The sequence below is a fragment of the Bos grunniens genome, chromosome 2, assembly GCF_055505025.1.
Source record: "Bos grunniens cultivar Pamir isolate PY7600 chromosome 2, Bosgru_T2T1.0, whole genome shotgun sequence".
In the NCBI taxonomy this organism is placed as follows: Eukaryota; Metazoa; Chordata; class Mammalia; order Artiodactyla; family Bovidae; genus Bos; species Bos grunniens.
Window position 1 is genome coordinate 45,311,422 of NC_141166.1, and position 23,252 is coordinate 45,334,673.

General features: G+C 38.3%; 1 protein-coding gene across 5 annotated transcripts in view; it reads right to left on the minus strand.

Moving 5' to 3' along the window:
- CYP20A1 (cytochrome P450 family 20 subfamily A member 1) overlaps nt 1–23,252 on the minus strand; it is a 43,954-nt gene that overhangs the window by 9,078 nt on the left and 11,624 nt on the right. For all 5 annotated transcript variants that reach the window (XM_086345094.1, XM_086345107.1, XM_086345115.1 and 2 more), the window contains 5 exons: nt 14,058–14,225; nt 9,937–10,015; nt 7,496–7,611; nt 6,605–6,659; nt 3,624–3,744 (listed from right to left, as the gene is read on the minus strand). In XM_086345094.1, coding sequence (XP_086201220.1) covers nt 3,624–3,744; nt 6,605–6,659; nt 7,496–7,611; nt 9,937–10,015; nt 14,058–14,225 — 539 coding nt within the window. The remainder of the gene's footprint in view (nt 1–3,623; nt 3,745–6,604; nt 6,660–7,495; nt 7,612–9,936; nt 10,016–14,057; nt 14,226–23,252) is intronic.

Genomic DNA, 23,252 nt, shown 5'->3' on the forward strand with positions numbered 1-23,252 from the left:
GGAAAATGGACATTCATATTCACTTGGGGGAAGTATAAATTGGTACAACCTTACTGAAGGATGCTGTGCTGTGCTTAGTCGCTCAGTCATGTCTGACTATTTGTGACCCCATGGACCAGCCTTCCAGGCTTCTCTGTCCATGGGGATTCTCCAGGCAGGAATACTGGAATGGGTTGCCACGCCCTCCTCCAGGAGATCTTCCCAACCCAGGGATTGAACCCAGGTCTCCGGCATTGCGGGCAGATTCTTTACCATCTGAGCCACCAGAAAAGCTCTGATGAAGGATAGCTTGGCAATATATATGAAAATATAAAGTTTGCATTACAATAAGAGGAATAAAAGCTAAAATATATTGAAATCTTGCTATGCACCAGTTCTGTTAAATAGTTTCTATGCAGTATTTCATTTAATCCTTATAAAAAACTCATGGGTATTATTGTTTTTAATTTTACAGATTTAAAAAATGAGGCAATTGTTTAAGATCACACAGCAGGATGAAAGAGGGCACTCAAAGCTGGTGCACTGAGACAACCCAGAGGGATGGGAGGAGGAGGAAGGTGGGAGGGGAGTTTGGGATGTACACCCGTGGCTGATTCATGTCAACGTATAGCAAAAACCACCACAATATTGTAAAGTAATTAGTAATGAATTAATTAAAAAAAAAATCACACAGCAGGTAAGTGGTATTGACAGGATTCAAACCCAAATCTGTTACCCCATAGCCCCTAACTGTAAACACTACACTACTGCATACATTCTTAAATAATTATCTCATTTCTCAGACCTTATTAATAGAAAGATTTGGAAATATTTGCAAAGATGTAAGCACAGGAATATTGATTTATATAATTTCTAAAAACATCAAAAACAAAAAAGGAAACATCCTTTCCTCTTTGAACAAATTATTTTTAGGTACCTACTACATTAGAAGCACTGCATCAGATACTAAGCTACAACAGTCAACAAGACAAAACACTCAAAGAATTTCAAAGTCTAGCTGGCAGGGGAAAGGACAGAGGAACATCAAGGATGAACAATTAAAAAGGCACAGTAACTGTTATGATAAAGGAAGTTCAGGGTGTTGGGGAACACATGGCAGGAGCGCCCAACTGGAGAAAGGACTTTGCAGATGAATAAACACTTAGCCTGAGACCTGAAGAAAAAACTGGACTCAGCTAGAGGACAGAGGAAGAGAGAATGTAGCCAAAAGTCAGGAAATTAAAAACAGTGCTTCACATTTGAAGAAACAAAAGAATTTCAGTAAAGCTGAAATGCCTCATAAGCCAAGTTAGTGGGTATAAATTTTATCTTAAGGGCAACCAGAAGTCACTGAAGGATTTTAAACAGGGGAGTATGATCAGATACCAGAGAAGGCAATGGCACCCCACTCCAGTACTCTTGCCTGGAAAATCCCATGGACAGAGAAGCCTGGTAGGCTGCAGTCCATGGGGTCTCGAAGAGTTTGACACGACTGAGCAACTTCACTTTCACTTTTCACTTTCATGCATTGGAGAAGGAAATGGCAACCCACTCCAGTGTTCTTGCCTGGAGAATCCCAGGGACAGGGGAGCCTGGTGGGCTGCCATCTATGGCGTCGCACAGAGTTGGACACAACTGAAGCAACTTAGCGGCAGCATGATCGGATACAACTCCCCAGATATAGAAAGATGACTAGCACAGTGATTCTCAACTTTAACTACACATTAGAATCATCTGAGAAGCTTCTGAAACTTTCTGATGCCCAGAGATTGTTGGTTTGGGATTAGTCTCAGGTTAGGTATAATTTTAAAGCACCTGAAGAGATTAGTGTACAGTCACTGGCTCCAAGAGCAATCTGGAGTAGCTCAGTTGGTAAAGAATTTGCCTGCAATGCTGAGACCCCAGTTCGATTCCTGAATCAGGAAGATCCACCGGAGAAGGGATACTTCTACTTCTACTGGAGTGGATACTACCCACTCCAGTATTCTTGGGTTTCCCTCGTGGCTCAGCTGGCAAAGAACCACCTGCAATGCAGGAGACCTGGGTTTGATCCCTAAGTTGGGAAGATCCCCTGGAGAAGCAAAAGGCTACCCACTGCAGTATTTTGGCCTAGAAAATTCCAATGACTGTGTAGTCCATGGGGTCACAAAGAGACAAGACTGAGAGAGTTTCACTTTCACTTTCATAGGAGGAAGAAAGACACAAGGCTGTTGAAATGCCCCAAACAAGTTGGTGGTGTTCCTCATGGGTGGGGGTGGGGGACAATGGAAAGAACTAAAACTAAACTTCTAGCTAAATGCTGTTTGGAAAACAAAATCAACAAAACTTACTCACTGACTAGATGTGGTGGAGTTACTACATATAGAACACTGTCTACAACACATTAAGAGAAAACATGGAATTTACGGAAGAGTTACATGTTTTGTATTTAAAATGTTTTTAAATTTTTTGTTTTAAATACATATATATGTCTGGAAAATAATATAGTTAACAGTTGTTATCTTTCTTGTCCTCATTTACAAAGGACATTTACCTTCTATGTCATACACTTCTGCATAATAAAAACTTCAAAAAACAAGTATGTATTACTTTTTAAAATTGTAATCAATAAAGCTTTCAACATTTTAAAGAATCCCTAACAAATGTCTCCTTGTGAAATCCATGGTTTCAAGTTCTTTCTACTGGCTGTATCCATATCTTCTTTTCTATAGTTGAAAGATGCTCCAAAGTAAGGTTGCTTGCTACCCAGTCTCAGACTTCCAACCCCCTAAGAAGTCACAGTTGCTATTTTTAAAAATCTTTTACATTAAGGTATTACTTACATATAAAAATGTTATCTATTTTACCTGTACAGTTTGATGAATTTTAGTCATCGTATATGACTGTGTGACTACAACCACAAGAAAGATATGTAACAGTTCCCTCTCCCTAGAAAACTTTCCTCATGCCTCTTTGCAGTTGATCCCCTCCCCATTTCGGGCCCCAGCTATCACTGCCCTACTTTCTATCACAATAGCTTTGCCTTTTCCAGAATGTCACCTAAATGAAACACATTGTAGACTGTTTTTGTGCTTGATTTTTTTCACTTAGCATAATAAGATTTATCCATGTTGTTTTGTGTATTGATTTTATGTTACTTTTTATTACTAGGTACTATTCCATTGTATGGATATAACACAATTTATCTATTCACAGTTGATGAATATTTGGACTACTTCCTGGTTTTTGCTATTATGAATAATATTGCAATAAATGTTTGCATACAGGTCACTGTGTGGACATGTTTTCATTTCTGTCCGGCAAATGCCTAGGAGAACTGCTGGGTCATACTGTACAATTTTGTAAGATCCTGCCACATTGTTTTACAACAGAACTGTACCATTTTGCATTCCTACCATCAATGTATGAATGTTCCACTTATTAGACATTACTGATGCTATTTTATATAGGCCCATGTAAAAGTTTCCCAAGACTACCTTATGATTTTAAAAAGCAAATTAAGTCATCTATTAAAATCTATATGTAAATACTTTAAGTCCTGTAAAAATACATAGCTTTCCTCCATATTGGCATTAGTTTTAAATAAGATACACCAATTCAAATTTTAAAGATCTCCCCGCCCCTCCCTTTCCTCAGGTTCTTACCTGAGCTCCTCAATTTTCTCTGAAGTGATAGGTCCCTTCCCCAAAACTTGGTCAATCTCTTCATATAGTTTTTTCTGAATTTCCTCATAGGTGGTTAAAAAACAGACTGCCCAGGTGCACACTAAGTGAAAGTTTATATTAATAACAGTGAAAGCAGCGAATTCATAGTTTGGGTGCTGAATAAAAAACAAACTTACAATTTTTTGGTATTTTCTCCCGCCCACCCCCAATACAGAAGATACATAAATGCTACCAGAAGATAAAACAAGATTGTTCATGACATTTGTGCTTCATTCAACAGAACATAAACATTTACAGAATATTCTCAAAGACAGTGAAATCTAGAAAATTTCTTTCATAAAATTGGCAAGTAGTCAAAGGCATTTGATGCATTTTACCTTAAGCAAAACAGTAATGATAATAAATAAACCACATCTGGGAAAGTGTTAAATGCTGGCAACTGTGATGGACTGTTTGGTTCACTCGACCATGTAAAATAAAACAGCTGACTTGTCAGTTTCCTCAGGAGCCCTAATGAAATGATTCACACAAGTAAAAATAGCAGGAGATTTACCGATAAATCAGTGTTTCTAAGTTTTTACTTGTAATACACTGGTTCAAGAGCTGAAACTGATTAATTGCTTAGGACAGTGGTTCTCAAAAATCTCCTGGGAGTCAGAGACTGTGTGATGACACAATCCCACCATCCACAGATCCTGACTTAGTAGGTTTAGGGTGTGTCCAAGGTATCTATATTTCTAACAAATATCACAATTATTCTGATGAACGCCAACACTGGAGTTCACTGGCTTATGGATTACTTTTTCTGAAAATGGCTTATGGATTGTAATCACTGAGGAAATCAAAAGGTAAGAAAATTAATTACAAAATAAATATAGTTATATTTCCCTTAGAGATCCACTGGGATTATAACTGTTCAAATGGAACCATCCAGACAAACAGCATCTCTTTCCTTAGATTAAGCCTGACATGACTCTATCTACAGCTCTACCTTTTCTATGTCAAGTACTTTTTCAAATGTGTTTAATAATTTCTACTTCTACTTATTATCTCTTTCCTGAGCTAAAGGGCTAGCTTAAATTGGCCTTAAAGTTAATTTTTAAAAATATTTGCCAAAGTCACATATTATCCAAATCCAATGTAAATACATAATTCACTTTCTACATTTAATATTATTATCAGTAAAATCAATAGCTACCTGGTACTCAATTATTTTGATAATTTATTCACATCCAGAGTTCATAAAAGGCATATGAGTAACTCACTTTAACTTTTTTTCTATATATGTTTCCTTACTATGGCTTGTGAGTGAACTGCAGAACTTCTATTTCACAAGTGATGTGAAAACTTATGCAGACAGTATATATGTACACATATGCAATCTTCTAATAATATATAGTAATATATAACATTGAAAGATTTAGCACAATGATTTGGATACAGTAGGCACTCTACACCCTAACTACATTATCATTTAAAATTAATATAACTGTTTAATAACCTCAGTTTTTTTTATACAACTCTATTAAAAATAACGTCAAACACTATTTTTTTTGTACAACTCTATTAAAAGACAGAGAGTATAGCTTTAAAATGTGATTTTAAGCCACTTAATGTTCTTTAATTACAATGTTGAATCAAGACACCAATTTACAGTTGGAAACCTTGGAGGTCATTCTTATTTTAGAAGAGGAAAAAAATGTAGAGGTCAGTATCTTCCTTCAGGCTACTAAGTCGCAGAGGAGGGACTTTAATTAAGGTTTTCTGCTGATCTTGCCTCTCAAAATTTCAGAGGTGCTTTAAAAAACAACCAACCCACATGCAAAAAAACAGCAATACTCAAATTTTCCCCCAAAACTACAAAAAAGATTAAAATATTAAGTCAACCTTGGAAATGATCGATTTTCAATATCCAGAGTACAACTGATTCAGATTTTTAAACATTTATTATTATTTAATTATTTGGCTTTGCTGAGTCTTAGCTGCAGCATGTGGGATCTAGTTCCTCGACCAGGGATCAAACCCAGGCCCCTTATATTGGGAGCATGAAGTCCAGCCACTGGACCACCAGGGAAGTCCCTGATTCAGATTTTTTGAAGGTCTTCAGCAAAGATATATTTTAACGGTAATACATTTTTTAAACAAGTATTTTTTTAAAAGGTTCAAGACATTATTTTTGACACATGCTTACCTATATTCCACTTAATCTATAAAATCTGGGACATCTCTAGATACCAAAAAAGTATACAAAGAAGAAAAACTTACAGGAACTTCACATTTGTACTCATCCTTTTTAAATTTTCTTAAACAGAAAAAGTTATGAACAAAATCCTTTAAGTAAACATAAATTCTTTAGATTTTCAACTTGTGTTTTAATACTTTAGCATTTTTTGTTAACACAAGTTTATGGATACACACATTCTTAAAAACTGTATAAATAAATGGTAGTCTGATAAACTCAAAACCAGTAAGAAAGCTTAGAAATGTATCACCCATTTTAGAATTTTAAATAATAATCACCTTTAATTTCACCAAGAAGTTCTTTTAAATCATGATTTCTGTGGCCTATATTCACTGCTGGTAGATCTTATTAATAGCAGACAGGATTGAAGTCAAAGTGAAAAGCCGCAGCAGGCAACTGAAAAGCTTACAGCTCTGGTTGGAAAGGTGTCAACAACAGTTCATTTTACAGGCACAAACTAGAATTCACAATCCATAAACTGTGTCAGGAAATTTATGGCAATGTTCAGAGGTGGCACAGAGCACCTGGGGCTAAGAAAAGTGAGGGTGGGGGGCGGGGGAAGAGCGCGGTGTGAATCTAGCCTTTCCAACAGGAATAAAAAATAAGAGCTAAGGGAAATTATCAAGAGATCTTGCAAACAGTGTTTCCTTTATTTTAGAATAGCTTTATCTTTCTGTATTTTATAATCTATCTCAAAAAGAAATCAATTTATACTTACATTTTGCAGTTATCATGCAACTGGCCAGAGAAAATATCATAGTGTCTTCTAGGATCTAGGAAACAAAACTAAGTTTAGACAGTGTGACATGTAAGGTGGCCTGTATTAGACCCCGTATTAGACCCCGTAAAATCATCTAGAGTATAGAATTGGGAGTTAAGAAGGAACAAAGTATGTTATTCCTTTATGACGTTTTCACTTGAATAAAATCTATATAATGTAAAAGCCAACCTAAACACTGCACTGCATTTTTGATTCAGTGAACTTTTATCCAGTAATATTACTGGCTCATGATACAGCAAACAAACCGGCTCAGTCTTATCTTTCTAGCTTGGCTGAGTGCAGCAATGAAGACTCAGGAAAAGTGAGGAGCCTGCCACTGTTCTGGAGCACGATTTAATTTCTGTACCCACACACACCTATAAAACCGCTTTTTGTCTATGTGGACTTACATCCACAGAGGAGGCAGAAGATTCCTACAGTGAACAGGTGTAGCAGCAATGGCTCCACTCCTGTCGTGCCTGACACCTCCACACACAGTAGCCCAGTAGTGTGCTGGGGGACAGATCCACACTGGGAACAAGCCACGCTGCCACATCTGGTCATGTGGGCAGGGCTGTTTAGTCGAAAAAGGCTCACCCAAGCCCTCCTCTGTAACAACCACAGAACTTTGGTTCAATATCTGCTTACTCAAATATTAGATACTATATAGCTATTTCCAAGAGCTAAATAACAGGACAGCAAATCTAAATACTATTTATGGATGATGTACAATAAAAAAGGAAAAAGCCATTGAATTCTAGGAAGGCATCTGGGTTAAAGTGAATAAAAAGCACACTCTATACATGTCTGATTATCCTTTGTTTGATAAACATTTAAGAATTACATCACCTGTTGGTCATTAAGATTCCCCTGTACTAAGGAGTCAATGAAAATATGCTGACTGAAGTTCCTTCCTTTTCGTTCCTTAATGATTTTCTTTAAAATAGATTCCAGTTGCATAAGGGCTTAGAGAAGAAAAACAAAAAAGATTTTCATTTGTGAGGATTGAACAGTTTTTTGTATTTCTACAATGTTCCTACGTGCAGAGTACAACTTTCAGTTAAGAGAATAATAACATAATTTTTAAAGCTAATTTAAACTCTATTATTTCTCCTTTTTGCTAACTTTAACACATGTACCAAAATGCATAAAACATATATGCACAATGTAACAAATAACTAAATCAAACACCCAGGTCAAGAAGTAGAATGATTCTAGCCCCTTAGAGGACTTTTACACATGTACCCCTCTGCTGGTATTATTCACCTTTCTTCTAAATTCTGTCCTCTTAATTCTATTCTTCTCCCAAATCAAGCATCACTCATTTAGAGACGCCAACAAGTGTGAAACAGTCAGAAAAGTAAATTTCTAAAGCCTAGAAGATTAATCCAACTTCCGAGAAAATTATCCAGAGATCATTTCTCAGGCCCCATCTTACTTAACCTATCACAGCACCTGATGGAAACACTTTCTCATTTGGCTCCCAGGATCCCACTCTCCTGGACTTCACGCTTTGCTCCCACTTTGCCTGCTGCCTGCTGCCAAGTCACCTCAGTCACATCCGACTCTGTGCAACCCCATAGATGGCAACCCACCAGGCTCCCCTGTCCCTGGGATTCTCCAGGCAAGAACACTGGAGTAGGTTGCCATTTCCTTCTCCAATGCATGAAAGTGAAAAGTGAAAGGGAAGTCGCTCAGTCGTGTCCGACTCTTAGCAACCCCATGGACTACAGCCCACCAGGCTCCTCCGTCCATGGGATTTTCCAGGCAAGAGTACTGGAGTAGGGTGCCATTGCCTGCCTGCTCATTCTAAGGATTCTTTATCAGTTCCTTCTCATCTCTCCAATTTCTTAATGATGGAATGCCCAAGGTCAAGGACTTCTTTTCTTAGATCTTTATTTATACTCATTACCTTGGTGATAACCATTTTCATGCTTTAAATACAATCTACAGATGGAACACTCCCAAATTTATATTTCTAGTTAGGACCTCTTTCCCCTGAATTTCAGACTCATATCAAACAATCAACTCAGCATCTCCACTGAGATGTCTGAAGTATACTAAACATAACATATCGAAAACTGACAGAGGATGAGATGGCTGGATGGCATCACTGACTCGATGGACATGAGTCTGAGTGAACTCCGGGAGTTGGTGATGGACAGGGAGGCCCAGCGTGCTGCGATTCATGGGGTCGCAAAGAGTCAGACATGACTGAGCGACTGATCTGATCTGATCTGATCTGATCTTCTCCTCAACACTGGATCTTTCCATAGTATGTGTCCCATCTGATTTCCTAGCAATTTCATTTTCAAATTACTCAGGTCTGAAACCTTGGTATTTCCTTCTCTCATACCTCACATCTAACCTGGCCATCAATGTTGGCAGTTCTAATTTTCAAAATACAGAATTATTCTCCCTTATTCTTTTTTAAAAATAATATTCTATTTTCTGCTACCTTCCACCTAGTCCAAGCCACATTATTTTTCTTGCCCAGTTCCCTGCAGTAGCCTCCTAATTAGTCTTGCTGCTTCTGTTCTAAGCCCGGAGATGACAGCAGCCCAGTCACCCCAAAGCCAGACAAAATCTGTTCCACTCCCATCAGTCTTTCTGGTCTTCTATTCTCCTAACTCATTTCACACCAGCCATAGAGTTCCCTGTTGTACCTCAGATATATCAGGAAGAATCTTACCTCAAGGACTTTGCAACTACTTTTCCTCTACATGGAATATTCTTTCTCCCCCTGGTCATGTGGATGTATTTATAAAATATATAAATTTTTTTTTACTCAACATTATAATAGCAAGAATTTTTTATTTTGTTACATTTCTTTTATAACATTTGTCATGTTGATATTATTTCCTTAGCAATTCCTATATTGTTGGATATTTAGACTTTCTTCTGTTTTTCTACTTGTAGAAATATCCTTACAAAGATATTCACAAATATTTTCTTATTTTAGATAATTTCACTCATTATTTGTAACTCTTACTTAACATGTATTTTTAACTTGCTTTCCCAGCACTGTACCTTTGCACTTTCCATTAATCCTGTAGGGTTTACCAGAGCTACAGTACTCTCATTCTGAACAAGTGCTAGAGTTTATTGACTAATTGACAGCCTTTCCCTCTCTTTCATTTAAGAAAAACTTTCATAATAGGAAATGTAGGAAAAAACATAAAAGGAAGAAAAAACACATGACCTATAACTTCATGAATCAGATATAACCCTATTAAAACTGGGCACATTTCCTTTTGTCTTTACTAAAAATTAAGAGTGAAAAAACTTACCATCTTCATATTGTTTTTTCCGAGTTGTACTTTTATCAAGTGATCCATCCAGAAAGCCTTTTCCAATCTCAGACCAAACCTCAAAATAAGAAAGTATACCTATTATTTAGTACATAAATTTTCCAAATACTACCAAGGAATCTAAGCTAATAACTGAAGAACCTCTGTCTCACCAACAGAACTGTTAAACTCTCCCTTTCACATGGAAATCATTTACTCCATTGTCTTTGAAGATGAGGCACAAAATATATCTTACTAATTTCAGTCAAAGTACTTTCAAACTAATTATAACTAAAAAGTCAAAGTTGCCCTATTTTCAAAGGAATATGAATGAAAAGGAAGAGGAAATAGCAGCAGAGTCAATTCTCAATTTTTTATTACAATGGCACTGGTGGATAAATAAAATTCATTGTAAAGTGGTAAAATGGAAGTTGCTCAGTTGTGTCTGACTCCTTGCGACCTGATGGACTGTAGCCTACCAGGATCCTCTGTCCACTGGATTCTCCAGGCAAAAATATTGGAGTGGGTTGTCATTCCCTTCTCCAGGGAATCTTCCCAACCCAGTCATTGAACCCGGATCTCCTGCATTGCAGGCAGATTGTTTACTATCTGAGACGAATTCCAAATTTTTACTTCACCATGATAACTGGAAGGGATTCCCTAGTGGCTCGGTTGGTAAAGAGTCTGCCTGCAATGTGGGAGACCTGGGTTGGATCCCTGGGTCGGCAAGATCCCCGGAGAAGGAAATGGCCACCCACTCCAGTATTCTTGCCTGGAAAATCCCAAGGACGGAGGAGCCTGGTGGACTACAGTCCATGGGGTTGCAAACAGTCATACACAACTGACTTCACTCGACTTCACTCTTCCCTGCTGTTCTGGACCTCAAAGATAAAGTTAAGATGATAACTGGTGAGCACTGCCTAAGATCTAGTAAAAGGTTAAAAATTAGTCTAAAGTTTGGAGAGAGTTAACAATAGGATTTCAATACTGGATACTTAGTCCCGAAAAATTTTCTTTATAATTGAGAAATTCTGAAAGAACTTGTGGAAAAAATAAATAAATAAGTATTTAAAAAATATTCATAGTTATGAGTCCTCAAGTCTTACCTTACAAAGATATGCCTTTCAGACTATTTAAATGTAAAAAATTAAACTACTAAATGTACTGTAAAAACATGCAGCAAATGTTTATATTAGGAATACCCTTTAAGTGAGAAAGAAGTGCCTAAGTACAACAAAGAGCACAGGGTAAAAATTTATGATGAAAACGTTGAAAGCTAATTAATTAATTAGCTAAATTAATTAGTTAATTCCACCCCAACAAAAAAAGCTGAACAGACTGAAAAATCAACAGCTCTTCTTGGATCTCTGAGATAGAATAGGGCCCTAGGCAAACTGAGGCCTCTAAGACTGGAGAGAGAGGTGAAAATGGGGAGGTGTGTCTTACTGTAGCAGACTTACAGGTGGAAATTACCTCAGGAACCAGTGCTGGCATAGAAGAACCTGAACTAAAATTGACTAACGGCTGGAGATTCACTATACACAACTCTGACAGTCAAAAACAGAGGCTTATGGTAAACCTAAAATTGCTTAAAAAAAAAAAAGTCTTTTTTTAAAACACACTATAAATAAAAGTAAAAGCAAATGAAAATTGAGATAAAAAATTAAAAGCTCTTACAGATTGGTAAGAAAAAGAAAGACATTGATTGAAATACAGGTAGAGGACATGAGAAAGCATCCCATAAAAAAGAAATACAAGTTGCTCAGCAAAAATATTAAACAATGTTTAACTTCACAAACAAGAAGAGAATTACAAATTTTAATCACGAAAGATCATTTTTTATTTACTAGATAGGCAAATATTTAAAAGACGAATAACTGTGTCAAAAACACAAGGAAAGAGCACACTAATGTTGGTGGGAAAATAACTAGGACCACGTTTTTGGAGGGCACTTCAGAAACACAGTATGCAACTGGGTGTGAGATGTACATTTTTTCACTTTAACACCTGTGAACAGAAACGCATCTTAGAGCCGATGACATCTCCCAAGTGTGGCCAGCCAAGCAGCAGGCATGGTGCAGCTAACACTGCCTCTGCATTCACAACCAGTCAGTACTTCTGGTGGCTCAGCTGGACAACAGCAACCCCTTAGAGTTTCAGACATTAAAGATCAGACATTAAGGACATTAAAAATCACTTAAGGCAGGATTTCAGGTCATGATTATGGTCTGAAAACCTTTCTTTGACAACTTACAGTAACATTAAAAAAAAAAAAAAAAACAGATTCCTGCCAAAGATAGAGAATTTGTACCTAGTCACACACAAAAGTATGTAATTTGAATCTAGTCAAATTAAACCCAAATGAGGGACATTTTACAAAATAACTGGCCTGTACTTAGTTACAAAAAAAAAAGTCAACATCAAGAAACAAAGAAAAGCTGAAAAACCATTTCATGTTAAAGAGGTTTGACCACTGAAAGTAAAGAAATCTGAATACGGGCTCTGGATAAAAATATGGTATGAAAGCTAAATTTCCCAAGTCTGACAACTATTTTGTTGCTATATGAGAGAATAATCTTGTTTTTGTGATGTACAAACTGAACCATTTAGGGGGAAAGAAGTAAACTGTCTACTCTCAAATGTTTTGGGTAAGGAGGAGAGGAATGGATGGAAGGATGGATGGATAGACAGATGGATACTGAATGAAAAAAGTAAATGGGGCAAAATGTAAACAAGAGCTGAAGGATATCATGGGAGTTCCTAGTACTAGTTGCTACTTTTCTGTACATTTGAAATTATGACTTCTACTTTGAAATTCTAAGGAAAGAAAAGTAAAGAAAATGTCAGCTTAAAAATACCGAGAATAGGGACTGCCCTGGTGGTCCAGTGGCTAAGACTCTGAGCTCCCAATGGAGGGCATGAGTTCAATCCCTGGTTGGGGAACTAAGATTCCACATGCTGCATGTGTAATAAATATATAAAACATTAAAAAAAATACCCAGAATAGGAACAGGGATCAGCAGCTTGGAATAAAATCCTAGAAATAACAGTGGAGTTCCTTTTTTAAAAATGCTGTCTCATCAACATGAAAAAAAATCAGACATCAACAACTGAGTCAAAAATTGATTCTTCATTAAAATAGGAAAACATTTTACGAATCCTTTAGCCAATTTATTTTACCTGGATACCCTGAGCAGTTTATTCTAGGAAGTAGAATTTAGGGTGATTTTTTTCCAGTTTTATTTTTATACTCCTAAACATGTGAACATTTTCTAAGAAATGGACATTTTTCAATCATCAAACACAAGTAATAAAACCATCTTAATGGGAAAAAGGATAATATTAAACAGTGACAGAGTACTAAGCCACAGTTTCTAGTGATTTTGTTTTACATGCACTGCATTGATTATTTAACCTGTTTTTATAGATTTGAAGAAAATAAGGAATAACTGATCAGAGATCCAAAACTTCAGTGACATAAATGACTTAAGTACAATTAAAAACAAATTAATATAATGTTGAGACTGGTAAAAATAGAGAATAATAAAGTCCATATGAGAGTCCAGAAAAGGCAAATAGTAACTCAATCTTCAATTGAATTATCCTTTTTTCAAATCATATTCATTTTATTAGTACATTAATGCTCCATCAAGTTTAATTTCTTTCAGTAGAGGATACAGTCTAGCTCTACTAAGTGCAGTTTTTCTCTTTATCCTGGAAATTATCATTGTTTTATAACATACTTGGTTTTTGTTTTTGTTTCTACCATACCGCACAACTTTTGCAGGATCTCAGTTCCACAATCAGGGACTGAATCCAGGCCACAGCAGTGGAAGCCCAGAATCCTAACCACTGGGCCACCAGGGAACTCCTGACATACTTGCTAAATATTCAAGAAAATTTTTTTAGTCATTTTTTAAGTTTCAAAAGGTAACTGCTTAAAAAGGTAATTCTTAAACTTCTTAAAAAGGCAACAATTATCTTTCTTACATTGTTGTTTTTAGCCACAAACAAGGACACTCTGTTCTACAGAATCTTAAAACTTCTTAGGAGGCGAGGTCTACATTCCTCAAGTATCCAATCTGATGAAAAAGTAAACTTAAACTTGGCCCTAGACTTACTGTGCCATGATTCTTCTGGAAGCGAATGACTTCCTGTTCATCTTCAAATGTACTGCCCATTACCATCTGTGTAACAGACTTCATAGCAAAGCCAAGCATATGCTGGCAGAGGGGGACATGCTGGGACTCTGGGTACGATAGCCATTTATCCAGTAATTCTTCTGAAAGCTGAAACAGAACAGAAAACCACAATGATTTTCTATTCCCTCCTACTAAATCTTAGAGAACTCCATCAAGTAGATTCATTTCATAGAGTTCAATTCTGTAACCAAGGCAAGCATTCAGGTGTTTACTTGATCCGTCAGACTAACACTGACTCTAACAATAATTACATCCCTAGTAATTTAGGTTCAGATTCTGTCAAAGGGCCAATATGTAAAACAAAACAACCACAACAATAAGAACAGAAAATACAAGTCATTTAAAGGCTGGGAAAACCCTGAACCTAAAGGAACTTTCAATATTAGAGTCTTAATATCAAATTAAAAATAGTAAAGATTCACCACAGAGTACCTGTGATCTAGTAAACAATAAGTATACAAATGTGTGAAAGTCTTAGATAAGCGTCAGTGACAGAAATCTCTCAGGGTCTCTTTGTCATTCCTTCATCCACTGAATATTTTATCAAATCCCTTGTGGAACAAAACACAATGTGTAAAGAAAGTGAAAGTGAAGTTGCTCAGTTGTGTCTGACTCTGCGTCCCCGTGAACTGTAGCCCACCGTCCATGGGATTCTCCAGGGAAGAATACTGGATTGGGTTGCCATTTCCTTCTCCAGGGGATCTTCCCAACCCAGGGATTGAACCCAGGTCTCCCGAATTGCAGGCAGATGCTTTAACCTCTGAGCCACCATGGAAGCCCAACAATGTGTAATAAAAAGATCAAAAGCTTTGGGGTCAAAAAATCCTGGGTTTCCTTCTGGCTCTGTGACTTAGAAGCAATGCAACTTTGAGCAATTTTCTTGACTTTTCCAAGGTGCAGGTGTCTCAAAAGTTAAACAGGGATGATATCTCCTACTTATCATGGTTGCTGTGATAGGGATAATCGTACTTACATCACAAAACACAGTAACTGGGTTTGTAAAGTAAAATATATGTAGACACTTTCATGTTAGGAACTCAAATTTAAGCTACTCTGCTGTATCAACTCCATGAAAGTTTTGTCATAGGGTAAAGGACTTCACTGATCCACACATATGCCACTATCATAAATTTTGAAAATTTATTGTATCTTTATATTTCCCATTACAATTCTGTTTCAAAAAGTTCCAGAAGAGGGACTGACTTCCAGAATGGTGGAGTGAAACTTTGGTGATCTCATTCTGCCTCTAAAACAATGAAAATACGTGCAAAACCACTAAACAACTAACATTAACCATTTTAGCACTTAGGCAATTAACCAAAACTCAATACCCAATGTGAAGTGTCTATTCAACAGGAACAACTGGACTGTAAGACAGTGAGGTCTTTGATGTTTTTAACCTAACATTCAGAGAAGGCAATGGCACCCCACTCCAGTACTTTTGCCTAGAAAATCCCATGGACGGAGCAGCCTGGTAGGCTGCAGTCCATGGGGTCCCTAGAGTCGGACACGACTGAGCAACTTCACTTTCATTTTTCACTTTCATGCATTGGAGAAGGAAATGGCAACCCACTCCAGTGTTCTTGCCTGGAGAATCCCAGGGACAGGGAAGCCTGGTGGGCTGCCGTCTATGGGGTTGCACAGAGTCGGACACGACTGAACGACTTAGCAGCAGCAACTGAACATTATTTGATTTCCTTTCTCTCCCCATCTCAATGGTAGCATTGCAGAAAACAGCTCTAGTAAAAGCACCATCACCATTGCTGACCAAAATGGTCACTGAAAATGGACAACTAGGGAACTCCAAGGCTCTATCCCTCCCCAAAATTAAGTAATGAGCTCCTAAGCTGTCAGAATCAACTTCCGAAAAACTCTGGAATACAGTAAAAAAACAATCAGGGGAAGGCTTGATGAAGAAAGCAGCAGCTCCTCTGAGGTAAGGAAGTACTGTGGCATTTTAAACAACCTGGTTCTGATTCCCATATCCCAGAGAAGCAGCAGCTAAGAGAACAGCAGGACATGCTCCTGATGCAAATTGCTAGAGAGCAATACAGTCATTTTGGTAAAAAAATTGTGGCCGTGAGTCTCAACCTGAAAACTCCCATTAAGACCATCCCTGTCTTGCCCAACTCTGAGCATTCCTACAGCTAAGACAGGTTCCTAGGTGACTTCTGCTGAAAACATTTAAAGATGCAGGTACAGGCTGCAACAGCTGGTGAATGAAACAACTGGGACGAGCAATAAACAGACCAAGAAGACACGGAAGGAAGAGACTGGGAGAAGAGACATCTATGAGAATGAGAGCTCAGATATCATGATAAACCTTTAGAGTTAATAAGGGAATTTGGCAAAGTTAATGACTATAAATAACATCAATATGCAGAAATTAATCATATATATAACAAATAAAAATGAAATTTAAAAACTGTACCATTTATGATAGTATTTTTTTAAAACTACTAATTATCTAAGAGTAAATTTAATAAAAGATATATAAGATCTCTTAAAAGTGAAAAAATTATTGAGAAAAACTAAAGACCAAAACTAAAAACCAAAAAGTGGGAGGGTATTCTTCCATATTCATGGATTGGAAAATTCCGTAACATTGTGGACAAGGAATGTCCTACCATTGTGGATGAGGAATGTCCTACCATTGTGGACAAGGAATGTCCTACCATTGGAAGGACATTGTGGACAAGGAATGTCCTACCACTGGAAGGACATATTCCATATGTCCTTCCATATTCATGGATTGGAAAATTCCATAACATTGTGGACAAGGTATGTTGCTTACCATTCCAATAAACAAGGAGGCATGTTGCCATCAAGCCATCAGTCACCGCAGCCCTTCCTCCCGACATGGCGTATGGTGAGGGGATTCAGAATGAAGAAAAACAGGATACTGGTCCTAGGTTCAGTTCAGTTCAGTCGCTCAATCGTGTCTGACTCTTTGCGACCCCACGGACTACAGTACGCCAGGCCTCCCTGTCCATCATCAACCCAAGTTTACCCAAACTCATATCCATTGAGTTGGTGATGCCATCCAATCATCTCATCCTCTGTCGTCCTTTTCTCCTCTCGCCTTCAATCTTTCCCAGCATCAGAGTCTTTTCAAATGAGTCAGCTCTTCGCATCAGGTGGCCAAAGTACTGGAGTTTCAGCTTCAGCATCAGTCCTTCCAATTAATATTCAGGACTAATTTCCTTTAGGATGGACTGGTTGGACTTCCTTGCAGTTCAAGGGACAGAGTCTTCTCCAACATTACAGTTCAAAAGCATCAGTTCTTCGGTGCTCAGCTTTCTTTATAGTCCAATTCTCACATCCATACATGACCACTGGAAAACCATAGCCTTGACTAGATGGTCCTAGGTAAGTAGATATGTATCTAAGGAATAATTTTAACGAGCCCAGACTTTTAAATAAATTTCTCATATGAAGAAAAGCACTAAAGTCACTAATTTGTGAAGTCCTGTTTTTGTGATCAGCAGTAGTCTTTTGATGTTTGACTACACAGTCTTCTCAGGATACACAGGAGTATATCCTGGCTTTTCCTTTACCTCTACAGACAATTCTGTCTGGCAAAGCAGGAGATAGGGGTTCAATCCCTGATCCAGGAAGATCCTATGTGCTGGGAAGTAGCTAAGCCCGTACACAACTATGGAGCCTGTGCCCTAGAGCTGGGAGCTGCAGCTACTGAGCGCACATGCCCTAGAGCCCACGCTTCACAAGAGAAGCCACCACAGGGAGAAGCCTGCACTCTGAACTCAAAGAGTAGCCCGTTCTCCACAACTAAGGAAAGGACAGTGCAGCAATGAAGACTCAGCACAATGAGAAATAAATAAAATTAATAAAATTTTTAAACAACAGTTCCTCAGAGCCATCTGAGAGGCTGTTCCCCATGCTACTGTTCCCACTAAGGTCCCCAAATAAAATATAACTCACAATTTTTATGTTGCAGACTTTTCTCCAGCCAACAAAACTGTACATACATCAAGTGCCCTATATAGTTGCCTGGTTTATGATAAAGGGAATATTACGGTACAAAGGAAAAAGGATGATCTTTTCAATAAGTTATGCTGGATCAACTGGATAATCATATGGGAAAAAAAATGTTAATCCCTTCCTCGTTCTTTGCACAGGAATAAACACTAAACAGGTTATATATATATAATTATATTTACATATAATTATATATAATTATATTATATAATATATATTTTATATAATATATGTATTTATGTATATAATATATAAAATATACAATATACATATATCTGTTCATCAGAGTTTTAAAGATAAATATGACAACTCTGAGAACAAACCTTAAATGAATATGTTCATGACAATAGGTTAAAGACGTTTTATATAAGATTAAAATGCAGTAAACATAAAAGCAAAAAAGAAAAGAAAAAAGTCAGACTACGCTAAAATTAGAATCTGTTCATCAAAACAAGCTTGTTGAACTTGTTCAGTTACTAAGTCACGTTCAACTCCCTGCAACCTCATGACTGCAGCACGCCAGGCTTCCCTGTTCTTTACCATCTCCCCGAGTTTGCTCAAACTCAGGTCCGTTGAGTTGGTGAGGCCACCCAACCATCTCATCCTCTGTTACCCTCTTCTCCTCATGCCCTCAATCTTTCCCAGTATCAGGGTCTTTTCCAGTCAGTCAGCTCTTTGCATCAGGTGGCCAAAGTATGGGAGCTTCAACTTCAGCATCAGTCCTTCTAATGAATATCCAGGGTTGATTTCCTGTAGGATTGACTGGTTGGAGCTCCTTGCAGTCCAAGGGACTCTCAAGAGTCTTCTCCAGCCCCACAGTCTGAAAGCATCAATTCTTTGGTACTCAACCTTCTTTTATGGTCCACCTCTCACATCCATACATAACCACTGGAAAAACCATAGCTTTGACTATATTGACCTTTGTTGGCAAAGTAACGTCTCTGGTTTTAAATATGCTCTCTAGATTTATATAACTTTCCTTCCAAGGTGTGTCTTTTAATTTCATGGCTGCAATCACTGTAGTGATTTTGGAGCACAAGAAAAGAAAATCTGTCACTGCTTCTGCCACTTTTTCCCTTTCTATTCACCATGAAGTATTGATGCTTTTGAAATGTGGTGCTGAAGAAGACACTTGAGAGTTCCTTAGACAGCAAGGATATCAAACCAGCCAATCCTAAAGGAAATCAACCCTGAATATTCATTGTAAGGACTGATGCTGAAGCTTAAGTTCCCATACTTTGGCCACCTGATTTGAAGAGCCGACTCATTGGAAAAGACCCTGGGGCTGGGAAAGACCCTGGGGCATGAGGAGAAGAGGGAGGCAGAGGATGAGATGGTTACATAGCATCATGGACTCAATGGACATGAATCTGAGCAAACTCCAGGAGATATGAAGGACAGGGAAGTCTGGAGTGCTGTCGTCCATAGGGTCGCTAGAAGTCAGACATGACTTAGAGATTGAACAACAAAAACAATATTATTAAGCTCTGTTTCTAATGAAAATTTAATGAATATTAAGACTATCACTGATAGTCAAGAGGTTCACTGTTTTTTTTTTGGACAGTAACACAGGTTAGTGTAAAAGAAAATATGTAGAAAATAATAACTAATAAAAAATAACATAAATGAAAATACAGAAATTAATTTAAATCACCCTACAATCCAGTAGTGATAATTACAGATAACATTTTTTATACAGCTTTTCATGTTTTTCTACAGTGTATCTATGTATATGTGTACATATATGTGTGTATAGAGGTATACTTTGAACAATGTAGTAATTCTCTACAAACTGTTCTGTATATGGGTTTTTTCACTTATCATCTGTTATGGGTTGAACTGTGCCCCCCTCAAAAAAAAAGATCCTGAAGTTCTAACCCCCTAGTACCTGTGAATAGGTTCTCTGCAGATAATTTAAGATGTGCACATTAAGGCCTTAACATAATATGACTATGTCCTTATAAAAAGGGGAAATTTGGACACTGAAACACACACACACACACACACACACACAAACATAAACACACACAGGGAGACCTCATTATAAACAAGAAGGCAGAGACTGACGTGATAAATGTACAAATGGTCAGCAAACTACCAGCAACTAGGAACGAGGCATGAAACAGACTTTTCCTCGAGGCTCTCAGAAGGAACCAACTCTGCTGACACCGGAATCCTGGACCAACAGCCAGCCTCTAGAACTGCGAGACAACACATTTCTGTCATTTAAGCCAACAAGTCTGTGGTACTTTGTTACGCTGCTGCTGCTGCTAAGTCACTTCAGTCGTGTCTGACTCTGTGCGACCCCACAGACGGCAGCCCACCAGGCTCCCCCGTCCCTGGGATTCTCCAGGCAAGAACACTGGAGTGGGTTGCCATTTGCTTCTCCAATGCATGAAAGTGAAAAAATAAAGTGAAATCGCTCAGTCGTTCCAACTCTTAGCGACCCCATGGACTCCAGCCCATCAGGCCCCTCCATCCATGGGATTTTCCAGGCAAGAGTACTGGAGTGGGTTGCCATTGCCTTCTCCGTTGTTATGCTAGCCATAGCAAACTAATATATCACCTTAAAGCTGTCTCCCCATGTCAGTAAATAAATGTCTTTGCCATCTTTCTTAATGTTTTCATTCTCATCCATTGCAAAGATTTATGATTCAAATAATCCTCTTCAGTTCAGTTGCTCAGTCACGTCCGACTCTTTGCGACCCCATGAATTGCAGCATGCCAGGCCTCCCTGTCCATCACCAACTCCCGGAATTCACCCAGACTCACGTCCATCGAGTCAGTGATGCCATCCAGCCGTCTTATCCTCTGTCGTCCCCTTCTCCTCCTGCCCCCAGTCCCTCCCAGCATCAGTCTTTTCCAATGAGTCAACTCTTCGCATGAGGTGGCCAAAGTACTGGAGTTTCAGCTTTAGCATCATTCCTTCCAAAGAAATCCCAGGGCTGATCTCCTTCAGAATGGACTGGTTGGATCTCCTTGCAGTCCAAGGGACTCGCAAGAGTCCTCTCCAACACCACAGTTCAAAAGCATCAATTCTTCGGCGCTCAGCTTTCTTCACAGTCCAACTCTCACATCCATACATGACCACTGGAAAAACCATAGCCTTGACTAGATGGACCTTTGTTGGCAAAGTAATGTCTCTGCTTTTGAATATGCGATCTAGGTTGGTCATAACTTTCCTTCTAAGGAGTAAGCGTCTTTTAATTTCATGGCTGCAGTCACCATCTGCAGTGATTTTGGAGCCCCAAAAAATAAAGTCTGACACTGTTTCCACTGTTTCCCCATCTATTTCCCATGAAGTGATGGGACCAGATGCCATGATCTTCGTTTTCTCTCTACCACTGGACATTTAAGTATTTTCTAATTTCTGCCTCAATAAACAATGCTTCAATAGTCATCTTTGCCATTTGGCTTCTTTTGACATGAAATTTCTGAGTTAAGAAGTTGTTTTTTAAGCTTTTACCACACTGCACTGGAGAAAGAATATATCAACTTATACGCTTATCAGCAAAATGCCCATTTCCCATACCTTGGACAGTACTAAGTGTGGTCATTTTATAAAATCTCTGTCGGTCTAACGGGTAAAAAAATCCCAACACTGCTTTAATTGGTTTATTTCATGCTAATTATTGATAGGCTCTGGATAAGTTTCAAATTTAATGGCCCTCTACATGTTTCCCATAAAGTACTGTGCCGGGAGCCGGCGGTGAGGAGCTCCACTTGTGGCAAAGGTCATGAGGAAGGAGGCTCGGCATACGCAAAGGCGGGATCGAGCCTCAGGAGTCCCCCTGGAAATTCTCGAGCATCTACCCCCAAAACCAGAGTCTGCCTACTTTCTGCTTTGTGCTCTCACCTACACCTCTGACTTTACGGGGGGCTGTCCCCCACTACCTCTCTCTGAACAAAAGAGTTAACTTACAGCTCCAGTTAATAAAGTTCCTGGGTGTGATAGTGTTTCAACCTACAAACTCCTTTGGAAGTCCTCTAGCCTGCCTGAATAGGTTTTTCCGGCCACATGTGATTGTTCAGAGCCTCCCAACCGTGAGAGGCATGAGATGTTCTAAACTGTCTAAATACAGATTCCTTTGAGCAGTTAAAAGATTGATTAGAAATTGTATTGGTGAAGGGTTTTTCACTTGTCGGGCCAACGTTTGCTGCTAAGTCTCCATATCCCTTACCTGCTGTGTCCCTGGCAGTGTATTGATTAATATGATTGGTGTTAGTAGTAGCTTTAATGTTTGTAACCTTGGACCCTTGAGTTAATTCTTTTTCTTGTTATAGCCCACCACACCTTTGCTCTGTAGGAATGCAACTTTAATGCTTTTGGAGGGTGGCACCTGACTAATCACCTTTAGAGAAAAATAAGTTTTCTGAAGAAAGGGTCTTAAAATGTTAACAGGCCTCCGGGCCAGAAGATGATGCAAATTACCTAAACTTTTGCATATGATAAGTTTGCAGGAAGAAAGCCTGGCTTACTGCAGGACTCTACCCCTTCCCCCATTATCCTTTATGCATAACTTAAGGTATAAAAACTACTTTGGAAAATAAAGTGCGGGCCTTGTTCACCGAAGCTTGGTCTCCCCATGTCGTTCTTTCTCTCACCTTCTGGCTGAATTATTCAGCCTCTTTTCTCCACTGAATTTCCTCACTGAGCTATCCTTATTTAACCACTCTTTATATCTTTAATTAACATTTAAGTAAGCTGTTGTTTCCTGATTGCCGAAGCCGTCTCTCCTTTGAAACCCCTGGATCCACCGGGGCTGGACCCCGGCAGTACTGCATGTTTACTTTTTTAGCCATGTTTCTATTGGGGCTTATATATATATTTTTTTTTTTTTTTAAATAAAGAGCTTTGTGCCTAGCTGGTTTTTAAATGAAGTCCAGGATATATCTTTCTTCAGTTCTAAGTGATGAGTACTCAACAGTTTTCTGGTGACCTTTCTTCTGTGAAATATTACACACTAAAATAAGAGAAAACCTGAAAATGGTACTCCCAAACACCAAATCTGGGATCCAAATGGTATCCTAAAAACCTATCAGGACAACATGCAACTTACCAGAGAATTTAATTGTGGATATCTCCCCCCAGTACCAGATCATTGCTGATTATGT